We start from the raw sequence: 16,064 nt of genomic DNA on the forward strand, positions 1-16,064 counted from the left end.
TGACACACATTCCACAACATCACTTATCTTCATCAATAACCCAAACAGACTGAAAGCAGAACAAACTGCTCTTACAGAACTGATAAATGAAATACCAGCAGCATAGCAGTAAAGATGTGAACCAGGGTACTACAATAGTGACCAGAATTGCAGATTGCTTATAATTAGAAAAAGGGAAAATTATAATTAATTGAAAAGGAATGCTCAGAACAACCCATTACACTGGCATTTTGCTGACATGTAGATTATTTCTATGGCTAAGCAATGCTTATGCAGGAAATGCTTCCAAATTGTTCTTATTTGCCTCAGTGTTATCAATAGACTTTGAATTTGACGTCCTAGTGATAATAACCAATTAATGGATAGTATAAAGGGTTGTCAAGTCGAACATCAGAGGCAACAACGTAGATGCAGCAGGAGAACCGCCGGACAAACTGAGAAAGAGCACAAATTGCTTTCCATCCAATAACATCATGAGGTAAAGGACTTTTTCTTGCAGTTTATCTTTATGTTCAGACTACTGTAGAGGAGGAGTTTTACGAAAAATAGTGGATCGTAGTGCAATAACTTTGAAATACCCAGAGTGGACACATATTGGCTAACACTGTAGTTGAATGACAGAACTGTAGGGTGATCCCTACGTTACTCTGCTGGGGTGTAAACAGTGCAGGGAACTGCAGCACTTTACTATTATTTTTTGTTATTAACATCTAATAAAACGTCTGTAACCACAAGATTTGCATCTGATTCCTGACTTCTGAAGAACCTTCTGTTCTGTATGATCGCCAGATCCAACAGGAAGTACAAGTGATCAAAAATAATCCTTACTCACGACAGGAGAGACAAGAGGAGTAGGAGAGTAGGAGTCTGACCAAGTCGGCTTATCTGCACTTGTCTTCCTCAAACAGGGGTCTTTGGTGGAATACAACTGAGAACAATGACATTATTTGAAAAACTTAGCAGTCAGTGCAATCAGTTTACCACGGATTGATTTCCACGATAATTTGTGAGGAACGTGGACATTCTCTCTGTGACTGTGTGCATTTCCTCTGGGTGCTCTACTGCCCTCCTATATTCCAAAGATGTACGGGTTAGGGTTAGCGAGTATTTGGTGCCAGAAATGTGGTGACACACTTCCCGACTGTGCTGTGTAATTCTTTTTGATCTGATATGATGCCAAACGATGCATTTCACTGTATGTTTTGATGTACCTGTGACAAAGAGAACTAATCTTTAATCTTTAAAATTTTTAATGTAGGAGTTGATTCAACTGTGCCATACACTACAGCCGTGTAGATTTGAGCACATTGGAGCCTTGGGGTGTATTCAGTATTTAGGTAATACACCAGAGGAACATGCTACTCTAAACTGTCATAATTTCCAGCCCCTGGCAGCTTTCAGGACAGGATGGAGGAGCTGTATCCATGCTGCGGCAAATTCATCTCCTTTGGGAGAAAGCAGGAAGTAGAGTTGATCTTAGAGTAGGTGCAAAGGTCAGCACATCATGATGGGCTGAAGGGCTGTAACGTACTGTGAAGATCTATGGTCTATGCTGGTCTATGTTCTTTCAGAAATGTGCAGCAGGATCAGGGGATGTTGCTCAGGCAATTGCACTGTGAACTGGTCTGATAACTCGTAAATTGCCAGACTTCAGTTGACTTCTCAAAACAGCTTTATCTCACTAATGTTATTGATGTTGTCAATCCTCTGGACATTGACTCTGAGTATTGGTGGCTGTCTGGGGAAAGGCACCACTTCTCTGCCCCTCGATCTGGAGCTTTGCTCAGGCTGCTGCAAAAAAACAAAAGTCTGCAATAGTGGGAGAGTAATAAAACCAAGTGCAACATCAGTGTAGCGACGCAACAGATCAGCTGTCTAGGCTGTCCAGGAGACACATTTCCATCTTCATCACATGAATGAATTCTTCATATTGGGTTACTGATCTGAAACATTAATAGATTCTCCTTCCTCAGGTGCAGACTGACATGCTGAGCATTTCCAGGTTTTCAATGCCATAATGATAGAAAAACTTCATCAAAAGGCAGCTTTCATACAGTTAGAAAATCTGCTCTTTATGGGATTGCAGGTCAGATCTGCATCAAGTGATTTGAGATGGAATTTATGATTATGTTTTACTCTCTTGCAGCGACACACCGGGACATTTATTGAAAGAGAAGCTCGATCAGCTGCAGTGTCACTTCACATGGAGACCACAGAAGGAAACTATTGACTTGGACGATATGAGGTTCAGATTGCAATATTCTCTGACGTGGGGTGTAAAATATCAAGCTGCATTGTACAACCAACTTGCTTTTGTAAACTGTCTGCAGGGTCATTTTGAAGAAGCCATTGAAAACTTAAAGGAAGCTGAAAAGATTCTGAGGGAGAACCACAAAGTTGAATTTGAAAGAAGAAGCATCATCACCTATGGAAACTTTGCCTGGGTGCATTACCACATGGGACAGCTGACCGAGGCCCAGTCCTATCTCGACAAGCTGGAGGTGATCTGTAAACCGCTCAGTGACGGCCCTCGCTATACAGCAATGATACCTGAGGTGTACGGGGAGAAGGGATGGTCATTGTTGGGTTCTGGTGCTGAATTCTACGAGGAGTCAAAGGAATGCTTTGCAAAGGCTCTGGAGCAAGATGCTGACAACACCGAGTGGATAATGGGATATGCAAGGGCACTGTCTCGTCTGGAATCACTTTCTGGAACCCCAGAGAGTCGTGATCAGAGTCAGTCAGTGAAGCATTTCCGACGGGTACTGGAGCTTGATCCAGATGATGCTGTGGCCATGGTGCTGTTGGCTCTAAAACTGCAGAGGCTAAGGCAAAATGTGGAAGCTTACAAATTGGTTGAAAAAGTATTGCAGAAGACCTCTGATCTTCCACATGTGCTTCGCTATGTTGGAAAATATTATAGACAAAGGGGATTTGTGGTGAAAGCAATCAAGCTCTTGAAACAAGCATTAGAATTAACTCCACACTCTGGTTTCGTACACCACCAACTTGGATTGTGCTACAGAAGGAAGCTGAAATATACTCATAGCAGATCTCCTCGCAATCCTGAATTTCAGCAGAGAGCTGAATTGATGAATCTATGCAAGTATCACTTTGAAAAGTCTTTTGAGCACCGTCAAAGGTCAGCTATTAAACCACAACTGGACTTTGCAGACATCTGCATAACAAGTGGGGAGTATTCCAGAGCAGAGGAGATTTACCGTAGATTGGTGGAGTTAGAGGACATTCGATCAGAGAATATACAGAACATATGTCTGGAAGTTGGGTTATTTGAACTAAACCAGAAAAAATCTGAAACAAATGCTGTTTCCCTCTTCCTGAAAGGAGCAAAAATTGAATGTAACTCAATAGAACGGAAAAAATGTTGCATCAGTTTGGAAGAGTGGGCAGATAGGAAACTTATTATAAATGCACATGACAGCAAGGTTCTTGGTATTAAAGCATTTCTGTATCAGCTGGATGGGATCAGGGATAAAGCGACTGAATACTTTGAGAAGGCCTTGGAGTTTGATCCTGGCAATGAGGAATATGTGAGTGCTCTTTCTCAGTTACGTGTCTGAGCACCACTGGGATGTTTAAAAGATGTACTTCCATCTGATCTGAGGATAGGTTTGGTGGGGTGTTGCTGCACTAGTTATATCCTCTTAGCACCTTCTCTTACTCATTAGTGTTTGATTTGCAAAAATGGTCCCTTTGTAACTAGACCCAATTATTGTGTTTCTTTTAAAAATATTAATTCCTCAAGTACCCTGAGCAAACTGAATTTAGTTGTGCTTCTCTGGACTCTGGAAAGATTGGATTTGGGAACTGCAGCAAGCGGATTTAAATGAAAAATCAAAAAATTTTCCACATTGGTTTGTTTGACCCATTAACCATTGAATGTACTTTACTTTTTAAATATATCGGGTTTGATTTTATCTTAAGGATCTTTGTAAAATATCCTCTCAGGATATGTTTGTTAATTAAAGCTTCAAAGCAGAAGCTGGTCTTGTCTTGACAAAATTGAAAGAATATGAGCAACAAATCCTGAACAGCATGATTCCAAGCAGCTGAGTGTCATGTTGGAGTGTCTTGGAAGAGGGAATGACTGGAAAATGACCGTGGAGGGGCTTCGGGGATCTTAGAGTTTTCATTCATAATACTTAACAACCAAGGACAATGTATCTGGAAAACTCCAAACAAGCTTGGGTGGCCTGACTGAGCAGATGAATGAACGTCAGTGAGTCAGACCCGCGGGTAGAATTTTAAAAGAAGACAGCTTTATAGAGCGGGTGTCAGAGTAGAGGAACCAGATTAGGAGGGCTTTGGCTCAATGGGCTTTCAACGATAACGGGTCGAGGTGAGGTAAGTTACTTGTGAAGAATAGGAATAGGAAGTATGTCTGCGAGGTCAGTATTCTGTACTTGGTGTTGGATGTTAGTTGTCCGGGAGACTCCCAGCCTCCCAGACGGCCACATCTGCACCAGGTGCATTGAACTGCAGCTCCTTAGGGACCAGATTAGGGAATTGGAGATGCTGCTCGATGACCTTCATCTGGTCAGGAAAAGCGAGGAGGTGAAATGTAGGAGCTATAGGCAAGTAGTCATTCCAGGGCCTCGGGAGGCTGATGTGGTTAACGGTCAGGAGAGCGAAGGGAAAGAGTCAGATACTAGAGAGTACCCCTGTGGCTGTCCCCCTTAACAATAAACATTCCTGCTTGAGTACTGTTGGTGGGGGGGTGGGGGCGGGCGGGAAGGTGACCTACCTGGTGGAAGCAACAGTGGCCGTGCCTCTGGCACAGAGTCTGGCCCTTTGGCTCAAAAGGGTAGGAGAAGGAAAAGGATAGCAGCAGTGATAGGGGACTCTATAGTTAGGGGTCAGACAAGTGATTCTGTGGACGCAGGAAAGAAACACGGACGGTAGTTTGCCTCCCAGGTGCCACAATCCAGGATGTTTCTGACAGTATCTACAATATCCTGAAGTGGGAAGGTGAGCAGCCAGAGCCCATGGTACATACAGGTGCCAACAACATAGGTAGGAAATGGGAGGAGGTCCTAAAAGCAGACTACAGGGACTTGGGAAAGATGCTGAGAAGCAGGACCACAAGGGTAGTAATCTCGGATTATTACCTGTGCCATGCAACATTGAGTAGAGGAATAGAGTGCGGTGGAGGATAAATGTGTAGTTGAGGGATTGAAGCAGGGGGCAGGGATTCAGATTTGTTGATCATTGGGATCTCTTTTAGGGCAACATGACCTGTACAATAAGGATGCGTTGCACTTGAATCCGAGGGGGACCAATATCCTGGCAGGGAGGTTTGCTAAGGCTATTGGGGAGATTTTAAACTAGAACTGTTGGGGCTTGTAACCAGACTAAAGAGACAGAGGAAGAGGCGGTTGGCTCACAAATAGAGAAAGCTTGGACGCTGCGAGAAGGAGGATAGGCAGGTGACAGAGAAGGGATATTTTCAGACTGATGGTTTGAGTTGTGTCTATTTTAATGCAATGAGTATATTGAACAAAGTGGATGAGCTTAGAGAGTGGATCAGCACTTGGAGCTAAGATGTTGTGGCCATTACAGAGCCGTGAATGGCTCAGGGCCAGGAATGGTTACTTCGAGTGCAAGGCTTTAGATCTTTCAGAAAGGACAGGGAGGGGGGCAAAAGAGGTCGGACTGTGGCACTGTTAATCAGAGATAATGTCACAGCTGCAGAAAAGGAAGAAGTCATGCAGGGATTGTCTACTGAGTCTCTGTGGGTGGAAGTTAGAAAGAGGAAGGGGTCAATAGCTCTGCTGGGTCTTTTTTATAGACCACCCAATAGTAACAGGGACATCAAGGAGCAGATAGGGAGACAGATTCCGGAATGGTGCAATAATAACAGGGTGTCATGATGAGGGATTTTCATTTCCCCAATATTGATTGGCATCTCCCTAGAGCGAGGGGTTTAGATGGAGTGGAGTTTCTTATGTGTGTTCAGGAAGGTTTCATGACACAATATGTAGATTGTCTACAACCCTACAAGAGGAAAGGCTGTACTTGATCTAGTATTGGGAACTGAATCTTGTCAGGTGTCAGGTCTCTAGGTGGGAGAGCATTTTGGTGATAGTTATCAGAATTCTATCTCCTTTACCATAGCATTGGAGAAGGATAGGAGCAGAAAGTTAGAAAAGCATTTAATTGGAATAAGGGGAAATATGAAGCTATCAGGCAGGAACTTGGAAGTATTAATTGGAAACAGATGTTCTCAGGGAAATGTACAGTAGGAATGTGGCAAATGTTCAGGGGATATTTGCATGGAGTTCTGCATTGGTATGTTCCAATGAGACAGGGGAAGGATGGTAGGGTACAGGAACCAAGGCGTACAAAGGATGTTGAAAATCTAGTCAAGAAGAAAAGAAAAGCAGGATTAAGGAAAACCCCAAGGCATCTACAAGTATGTGAAGATCAAGAGGATAAGATGTGAGAGAATAAGACCAATCGTGTGACAGTGAAAAAGTGAGACTGGAACTGAAGGAGAAAGCAGAGATACTTAATGAATACTTTGCTTCAGTATTCACTATGGAAAAGGACCTTGGCGATTGTAGGGATGACTTACAGCGGACTGAAAAGTTTGAGCATATAAACATCAAGAAAGAGAATTTGCTGGAGCTTTTGAAAAGCATCAAGTTGGATAAGTCACCGGGACCGGATGAGGTATACCTCAGGCTACTGTGGGAGGCGAGGGAGAAGTTTGCTGAGCCTGTGGCAATGATCTCTGGTTCATCAGTTGGGACGGGAGAGGTTCCAGAGGATTGGAGGGTGACAGATGTTGTTCCCTTATTCAAGAGAGGCAGTAGAGATAGCCCAGGAAAGTATACAGCAGTAAGTCTTACTTCAGTGATTGGTAAGTTGATAGAGGAGATCCTGAGATGCAGGATTTATGAACACTTGGAGAGGCATAATATGATTAGGAATAGTCAGCATGACTTAGTCAAAGGCACGTCGCTCCTTACAAGCCTGACTGAATTTTTTGAGGATGTGACTGAACACATTGATGATGGTAGAGCAGTAGATGCAGTGTATATGGATTTCAGCAAGCCATTTGACAAAGTACTCCATGCAAGGCTTATTGAGAAAGTAGGGAGGCATGGGATCCAAGGGGACATTGCTGTTTGGATCCAGAACTGGCTTGCACACAGAAGACAAAGAGTGGTTGTAGATATGTCATATTTTGCATGGAAGTTGGTGACTAGTGGTGTGCCTCAGGGATCTGGTCTGGGACCCCTTATCTTTGTGATTTTTATAACTGACCTGGATGAGGAATTGGAGGGATGAGTTAGTAAAGTTACTGATGACAAATAAGTTGAGGGTGTTGTCGATAATGTGAATGGCTGTCAGAGGTTACAGCAGGACATCCATAGGATGCAAAACTTGGCTGAGAAGTGTGAGGTGGTTCATTTTGGTAGGTCAACTATGATGGCAGAATATAGTATTAATGGTAAGACTCTTGGCATTGTGGAGGAGTAGAGGGATCTTAGAGTCTAAGTCCATAGGACACTGTTATGTACCCCGTAACTGGGTTGCCAAACCAGCAGAAATGGATCACTCAGTTGGAGTCTGGATTACTAGAACTAAGAAAGTTTTATTAAAGAAACAAGCAACACAGTAATCGAAAGGATAATAAATGCAACAGTTCAGCAATGATAAACACACATGTGTGCAGAATTAAGATAACAGCATCAATCAAGCTCTATCGTTGTCTAGGGGCAAATGACCAAATTTCAAAGTGACACAAAAGTTCAGTCCAATTTAGTTCAGTTCGCAGTACTCGTTGCCATGGCGATGGACAACGTGGGGGGAGAGAGAGAGAGAACGGGAACGACTGATCATTCAGAACGGCTTCCACTCACAGACCTGCGATATTGCTCACAAGCAGCTTCCGGGCGGGTCCTTTGTGATGTCACCTGAGGTCACCGACTGTGACCCCTCCTCCAAATGTGGTCGATCCTCTGCAGTGAACCCGGCAGCCAAGCGAGGGTGGACACACACCGGGTTCCCGCTGATCGTACCTTTCCACCCTGTGCGTCTAAGGTCTGATACTTCCCACCGACTCGTGAGAGGCGCACCGCTTCCAGGGTTTCGTTACCTCGGGTGTCGTGTGTGTCCTGCCTTAGCGAACCTGTCCCTTTTTATCCCCCTGCTGGGGTATCGCTTGTCCATCACTTCAAACAGTTCAGGGTTCAAAGGGGGGAGCTGCTCCAGACAGCTTTCTCTCCCGTCCCTTCATTACACATCTCCAGATGCTGCTTCATTGTTCCTTATCTCTCCTTCCCCTGAGGACAGGTGGCAGCCCAACTGCTGATGCCACTGATGCTAGCCCAGGCCAGCAAACATCTTAATTTTATGTGTATTCTCATCACAACACTAAAGCTGCTGTGCAGGTTGACTGTATTTATTAAGAAGGCATACGGTGTATTGGCCTTCATCAACTGTGGGATTGAGTTTAAGAGCCAAGAGGGAATGTTACCGCTGTATAGGACCCCGGTCAGACCCCACTTGGAATACTGTGTTCAGTTCTGGTCACGTCACTATAGGAGGGATGTGGAAACTATAGCAGGTGTGCAGAGGAGATTTGCAAGGATATTGCCTAGATTGGGGAGCATGCCTTATGAGAATAGGTTGAGTGATCTTGGTCTTTTCTCCTCGGAGTGACAGAGAAGGAGATGTGATCTGATAGAAGTATATAAGATGATGAGAGGCACTGATCATGTGGATAGTCAGAGGCTTTTTCCCAGGGCTGAAATGGCTAACATGAGAGGGCACAGTTTTAAGGTGTTTGGAAGTACGTACAGAGGAAATATCAGGGTTAAGTTTTTTTCGACAAGAGTGGTGAGTATGTGGAATGGGCTGCCAGCGATAATGGTGGAGGTGGATATGATAGGGTCTTTTAAGAGACTCCTGGATAGGTACATGGAGCTTAGAAAAATAGAGAGCTATGGGTAACCCTAAGCAATTTTTAAAGTAAGTAAATGTATGCCACAGCATTGTGGGCCGAAGGGCCTGTATTGTGCTGTAGGTTTTCTAAGTTTCTTTGTGCCACTGGACTCATAATGGAACAAGAAGATGGAAGGGTATCGTGCAAGGATCATGCCTTTGACCTGACCAACGGTGTTGGTATAGTGATAGCCAAAAGACATTCCTGTGATGTGCAAGGGCTTGGCTGCTGATGAAGTGATAACTTTGTAAGTAGACTATGGAAATCAGATATGACTATGGATTAAATGAGCTATTGTCCCATAAAATTTGCAGGGGTGGGGAAGAATAAGAAGGGAGATGCAGAAAACAGAAAAGAGAGCGTGTGACCACCAGCTCAGGATCAATCATCTGAAATTTCGAAGAGAGAAAGTGTCATTGCCAATTAACTGGACACTTGTTCCTCAGTCACCATGGTAGCATGGTTCGCACAGATGGGGCATCGGAGTTCAGAGTTTCATTCTGATGCTGTCTATAAGAAGTTTTTCTGTTCCTCCTCGTGAATACGTGAGTTTCCTCCGGATGCTCATCTTTTCCTCCCACATTCCAAAGTCAAACCTGTTAGTAGGTTGATTTGTCATTGCAAACTGTCCTGATATTAGGCTAGGGTTATATAGGTGGGTTCTGGGTGGTGAGTCTCATTGGGCCAGTACAGGCTGTTCCATGCTGTATGTCTAAATAAAATAAATAAAATAAAATTACACTTCATCTACTTGTGCACAAGCAGAAGAGCATGTCTCCTGTCACCACACAGTTCTGAAGACGGAACAGAGAAATGTCATTTTTATACAGAATTGACTAGCAGGTACAGATGTTGACCATTCCCAGTGACAAAACATTTTAATTCCGATTCCCATTCCCATTGTGACATCTCAGTCCATGGCCTCCTCTTGAGGCCACCCTCAGGATGGAGGAGCAACACATTACATTCCGTCTGGGCAGCCTCCAACCTGATGGCATGAATATCAATCTCTCCTTCTGGAGAGAAAAAAATTCCCACCCCTTCCCTCTTCTTCTATTCCCCACTCTGGCCTCTTACCTCTTCTCTCCTCTCTATCACTTCCCCCTGGGTCCCCTCCTACTCCCTTTTCTCCTCTGGTCCACTCTCCGATCCGATCGGGTTCCTTTCTCTCCAGCTCTTTATTTTTCCTACCTTCCTGATTCACTGACCACCTTCTAACTGTTCCCCCTTCCCTACCCCCACCTGTTCTTAAATCTGGCATCTTTCCCCTTCCTTTTCAGACATGAAGAAGGGGGTAACACCTGTGTAGCACTGGTCTTATCTCGTGTGACTAGTCGCCACACTCCTTGAGAAAATCAAATTACACTCAGTGCCACTAGGCTATCAGAAGAGTCCAGGTATCGAAAGGAGGCAGTGAATAGAAACCACACACTTTTGGATAAAAATGTTTTGTTTCTAAGACAAAAACAATGCGCACAAAATATTTGCACGAGCAAGAACAATTCAAAATTTCAGTGTTTTGTTTAGGTTGCAAATCTTAGATGCCAAACCAAAACAAATTTCTTTTTAATTAAAATCAGTGAGATACATTAATTACTCCAATCTCTCTAAATAACTAGATCTAGTGTTATTCCATATTTACAGATTTACAGACTAAACTTTCCTTTTTACTTATCCCTGGTTAGTTTGAAAACCAAATATAATTCCTATTCTCAAGTATTATAGTTAATTCCAGTTTCAGTTCCAGGCAGTATATCTACAAGTTAAAATTCAAATTCTAAAATTACTTATGCACAGTTTAACTCCTTTCATGATATCACAACTTTTAAACAAAGTAAATCTCATTCAGTAACTTATCAAAGTCTTTGCAAAAATAATCAGTTCTTGCAGAAAATCAAATTCTGATTCTTCGAATGAAAATAAACTTATACATCCAACCCTTCTCCCTAACATGTTCATTCATCTCACTTTGATTCACCTTCCAAAGTTATGCTTGAGACAATTTACAACAACCAAATAAACTATCAGTTGAAGGAAACTGGAGCACCCAACCACAATGCTGCAATGTTAGCCCTTAACACTCCTTGCAGGTAGGTAGGAGGTATGGGGACATGCTAGATTTACACAGACCCAAGGGGACCAGGCTCAGTCAATGAGCTGAAGTGGTCGACCTGTCTGAAGAACACCTAACATCATGCCTATAGCACTAAAGTTGGCAAGGGTTCTGTATTTTGTCCATATTGACATTTGTCCATAAGAGACTCAGGCGGCCAGGCCTCATGTCATTGGACCAAACCAATTTTTTAAAGAGACATGACCAGCAATTGAAAGCACTCAGTGTAACTGTCAGTCTCTCCACCCATAACACACCAGTCACTGCAGCTCTTCAACAAACCTTCAGAATCCCTCATCATAGAACGTTGGAAATTTTGTGGGACAGTGTAATAATAATGGACAATTGTCTAAAATTTGAATAAGATACAAAATGCTGCAGGAACTCTGCAGGCCAGGCAGCATCTGTGGAAAAAAATTACAGTTGTTGGCACGTGGCCAAGTGGTTAAGGCATTGGACTAGTGATCTGAAGTTCATGAGTTTGAGCCTCAGCTGAGATAGCGTGTTGTGTCCTTGAGCAATGCACTTAACCACACATTGTTCCTGTAGGTTTATAGCCCAAAGGCGGCAATTGGTGCAGTATGGGCAAGACAAGACAAGACAGTCAACATTTTGGGCTGAGTCCATTCAGGAAGATTGGATAAAAAAAATGAGGAATAGATTTAAAATGTTGAGGGAGGGAAGTGAGAAGCAAAAGGTGATAGGTGAAACGGGAATGTGAAGGGGTGAAGTGAAGAGCTGGGAAGTTGATTGGTGAAAGAGATAAAGGGCTGGAGATTGTGGAATCTGATATGTGGGGTTAGAAGGCCACAGAAGAATGTAAAGGGGAGAGGAGTATCAGAGGGAGGTGATGGGCCGGCAAGGAGATACGATGAGAGAAGGAAAAAGGGGTGTGACCGGTGACGGAGAGGCTGGTGGGGGTGGGGGGAGGGGAGGCATTACCAGAAGTTCGAGAAATCGATGTTCATGCCATCAGGTTGGAGGCTACGTAGACGGAATATAAGGTGTTGTTCCTCTAAACTTACTGTGGCCTCATTGCGACAGAAGGCGAAGCCATTGATTGACATATCGGAATGGGAATGGGAAGTGGAATTAAAATGGGTGGCTGATGGGAGATTCCGCTTCTGGCGGACGGAGCGTAGGTCCTTGGCGAAAAGGTCTCCCAATCTACATCGGACCTCACCGATATGCAGGACATCACTTTGGGACCACTGGGCACAGTATATGACCCCTATAGACTCACAGGTGAAGTTTCGCTTCTCCTGGAAGGACTGTTTGGGGAGCTGAATGGTAGTGAGGGAGGAAACATAGGGGCATGTGTAGCACTTGTTCCGCTTGCAAGGATAAATGCCAGAAGGGAGATCAGTGGGGAGGGATGAACGAACAAGGAGTCGTGTAGGGTGTGATCCCTGTGGAAAGTAGAAAGTGGGGGTGAGGGAAAAATTTGCTTGGTGGTGGGATCCCATAGGAGATGGTGGAAATCCCGTAGAATTACGTGCTGGATGTGGAGGCTGGTCAGACGGTAGGTGAGGACAAGAGGAATCCTATCCCTGGTAGGGTGGCAGGAGGATGGGGTAAGAGCAGAGATGCGTGAAATGGAAGAAATGAGGTTGAGGGCAGCATTGATGGTGGAGGAAGGGAAGCCCCTTTCTTTGAAAAAGGAACACACCTCCTTCATTCTAGAATGAAAAGCCTCAGCCTGAGAGCAGATGCAGTGGAGACGGAGGAACTGAGTGAAGGGATGGCGTTTTTACAAGTAATAGGGTGGGAAGAGTTGTAGTCCAGGTAGCTGTGAGAGTTCATAGACATCAGTAGATAAGCTGTCTCCAGAGACAGAGACGGTGAGATTGAGAAAGGGAAAGGAGGTATCAGATTTATAACAGACATCAGTAGATTAGCTGTCTCAAATTTGGATCGTTTGACCCTACATTATGGAAAGCATGATCCAATTTCTAAGTAAACTAGAAAAAATTCTTGTAATCAAAGGATAGGACATAAAGTACAATAAGGCCATTTGGCCCGTTGAGCCTGCATCACTATTCGATCATGGCTGATTCATTATCAATCTCAACCGCATTCTCCTGCCTTCTGCCCACAACAGTTGACACCTTTACCAATTAAGTACCTATTAACTTCAGCTTTCTATATACACAATGACATGGCCTCCATGGCCATCTGTGATGCAGCCTGTCAGAATGTTCTCTGTGGTACATCTATAGAAGTTTTGACTGTATTTGTTGACATGCTGAATCTCTCAAACTCTTAATAAAGTATAGCTGCTGTCTTGTCTTCTTTATAACTGCATCGATATGTTGGGACCAGCTTAGGTCTCAGACATCTTGACACCCAGGAACTTGAAACTGCTCGCTCTCTCCACTTCGGATCCCTCTATGAGGATTGGTTGTGTTCCTTCGTCTCATGCTTCCTGAAGTCCATAATCAGCTCTTTCGTCTCACTGATGTTGAGTGCAAGGTTGTTGCTATGACACCACTCCACTAGTTGGCATATCTCCTCCATCTAAGATTCTACCAACAATGCTTGTATCATCAGCAAATTTATAGATGGTATTTGAGCTATGCTTAACCACACAGTCATGGGTCTAGAGAGAATAGAGCAGTGGGCTAAGCACACACGCCTGAGGTGCACCAGTGTTGATCATTAGTGAGGAAGAGATATTCTCACCAATCCGCACAGATTGTCGTCTTCCGGTTAGGAAGCTGAGGATCCATTTGCAGAGGAAAGTAAGAGCGGGAAAAGGGAAAGGGAAATGGAGAAGGAGGTGTTGGGGGAGCGTTGGGAGAATTACCAGAAATTTGAGAATTTGATGTTCACGTCATCAGATTGGAGGCTACCCAAACCAAATATCAGGTGACCTTATCACGACAGTGGAGAAGGCAACGGATGACCATATGGGAAGTGGAACTGAAGTGGCTGGCCATTGGGAGATCCTGCTTGTTCTGGCAGACAGAGCGTAGGTGCTTCGCGAAACGGTCTCCCAATCTATGTCGGGACTCACCGATGTACAGGAGGCCGCACTCGGAGCACCGAACACAGTAAATGACCTCAGCAGACTCTCAGGTGAAGTGTCAGCTTACCTGGAAGGACTGCTTAGGGCCCTGAATGGTAGTGAGTGAGGAGGTGTACGGGCAGGTGTAGCACTTGTTCCACTTGCAAGGATAAGTTCCAGAAGGGAGATCAGTGGGGTGGGACGAATAGACAAGGGAGTAGCATAGGGAAGTATCCCTAGGCAAAACAGAAGGTAGGGAGAGGGAAAGATGTGCTAGCTGGCGGGAACCATTGGAGGTGGCGAAAGTTTCGAAGAGTTATGTGCTGGGACACAAAGGCTGGTGGGCTGGTAGGTGAGGACAAGAGGAACCCTATCTCCGGTAGGGTGGCGGGACGATGGGGTAAGAGCAGACGTGCTGCATGACCTCACAAACAAGTCTCTGGATCCGGCCAGTTCTGCATCAGCACACACTGTAGTCCCTGGTCCCCAAAGGCAACAAAATTCAACTGTACTGTGCCATTATGCATGCAGACAGTGGAATGTTATGAGTAGAATTATTTGAGGACAAGTATGAGTTATTCCAGGTTAAATCTACTTCATTTCATAACCTTGAAAAATATTGTGCTATGCAATGGAATTTCTTGGCATATGAACGATAGAGGCAAGCCATTTTTTTCAGAACTGCTATTTGTCACACATTAACTACATTCTTGAGATCACTGTAGTCCTTACTGCACTATGTTAAGGTACTGTGGACTGCCTCTGCCACCGCACTACACTGTCCTCTGGGGTGATGGAGTGTGTGCGATTTAATGTAGTACAATCTTGTTCACCCATTTCAGATTTCAACTTGGAGACCTGCAAGGCTGTATCCAAGAAACCAAGGGTCCTTGCTGGCTCTGAGAACATCACTGATACCAATATCTCTGTCTTCCTTCCACAGAACTCTGGGAAGTGGAAAAGCAGGGAAACACAAATAGTCAAAACACAGTCTGAGATGACTGCCAGGTATGAAGAGTGAGCAGATAAAAGATCAGCCTACCAGGTCTGGTCTGATGGGCGAAGTTGTTTATTACTGTTGCTATCCCAGCCGTCCTTTGTTATTGGATACTGAGAGCTCTGCATCAGCCTCCATTGTTGTTTCAGTGGCATCATTTCTTGGAAAAAGCTGGTTTTCTTTCTAGGATACGTTTCTATTCACCATCAGGAAATTGCTGTCAATCTGTTAGAGCAGGAAATCAGAACATAGGACACACTTCTCCATCGACTCAACATTAAAAGTCCATCTGAAGCTGTGAAAGAAATTCAAAGAACATTATTTGAAATGAACATAATGAGCTACAGAACACTGTAAATTCTCCTGTATTGAAATTTTATTGCTTAACCATTGCATGGAAGCTTGATTACGGAAGTATGCCGAATGCATTGCTCTAACTGTATTTGGTGCAGAGTGTTGGTATTGTGCATTCATAGGCACGTCATTAAAGGCAGATCAGGCTGCTTGTGTCGATGGTAAAGCAGAGTTATTATTTCAGGCCAATAAACTTTCATTGCAAGAAATTATCTCCCAGTTAAACAGATTACAGCCCAGTCACCTGTTTCAGACAGATAAACATACCAGTACTTTCTGTTGTTATTTAGACATCTAGTATCTGCAAAACTTTCTGAACCATTTTGGATGCTTAGTGGTGAGAGTAAGACGTCAGACAATCTCAGTGTCACTCAGACAAAAATTGGCCTGTGGCCCATCACTGAGTTGCTGCCATGTGATTGGCCGATCAGATATTTGCATTAACGAGCAGGTGTACAGGTGTACATAATAAAGTGTACAACTGGATGTATAGGGTAATAACGTAAATATAAAATACAAGTAACTTCCATTTGGGCTCTGTATATGTACAAGTTGAAATTTATTCATGTGTTGTTTAACGTTAGGACGATACAATAACTCTCAGCTTTGTCACAAGTAA

General features: G+C 43.9%; 1 protein-coding gene across 1 annotated transcript; it reads left to right on the forward strand.

The window, feature by feature from the left end:
- Positions 1 to 399: 399 nt before the first annotated feature.
- LOC134358941 (interferon-induced protein with tetratricopeptide repeats 1-like) lies at positions 400 to 15,134 on the forward strand. Its single transcript, XM_063071643.1, has 3 exons — positions 400 to 478; positions 2,147 to 3,551; positions 15,038 to 15,134. Exons 1-3 carry the CDS (start codon positions 474 to 476, stop codon positions 15,113 to 15,115), a joined length of 1,488 nt encoding a protein of 495 aa, XP_062927713.1. The 5' UTR covers positions 400 to 473; the 3' UTR covers positions 15,116 to 15,134.
- The last annotated feature ends 930 nt before the right edge of the window (positions 15,135 to 16,064 follow it).

This window comes from Mobula hypostoma, chromosome 19, assembly GCF_963921235.1.
Source record: "Mobula hypostoma chromosome 19, sMobHyp1.1, whole genome shotgun sequence".
Classification (NCBI taxonomy): domain Eukaryota; kingdom Metazoa; phylum Chordata; class Chondrichthyes; order Myliobatiformes; family Myliobatidae; genus Mobula; species Mobula hypostoma.

What these genes read in the sequence shown, in the direction of transcription:
- LOC134358941 (XM_063071643.1), top strand. An exon ending in ATCCTGGCAATGAGGAATAT is followed by an intron (nt 3,552 to 15,037) that starts GTGAGTGCTCTT and finishes TTCCTTCCACAG; the next exon opens with AACTCTGGGAAGTGGAAAAG.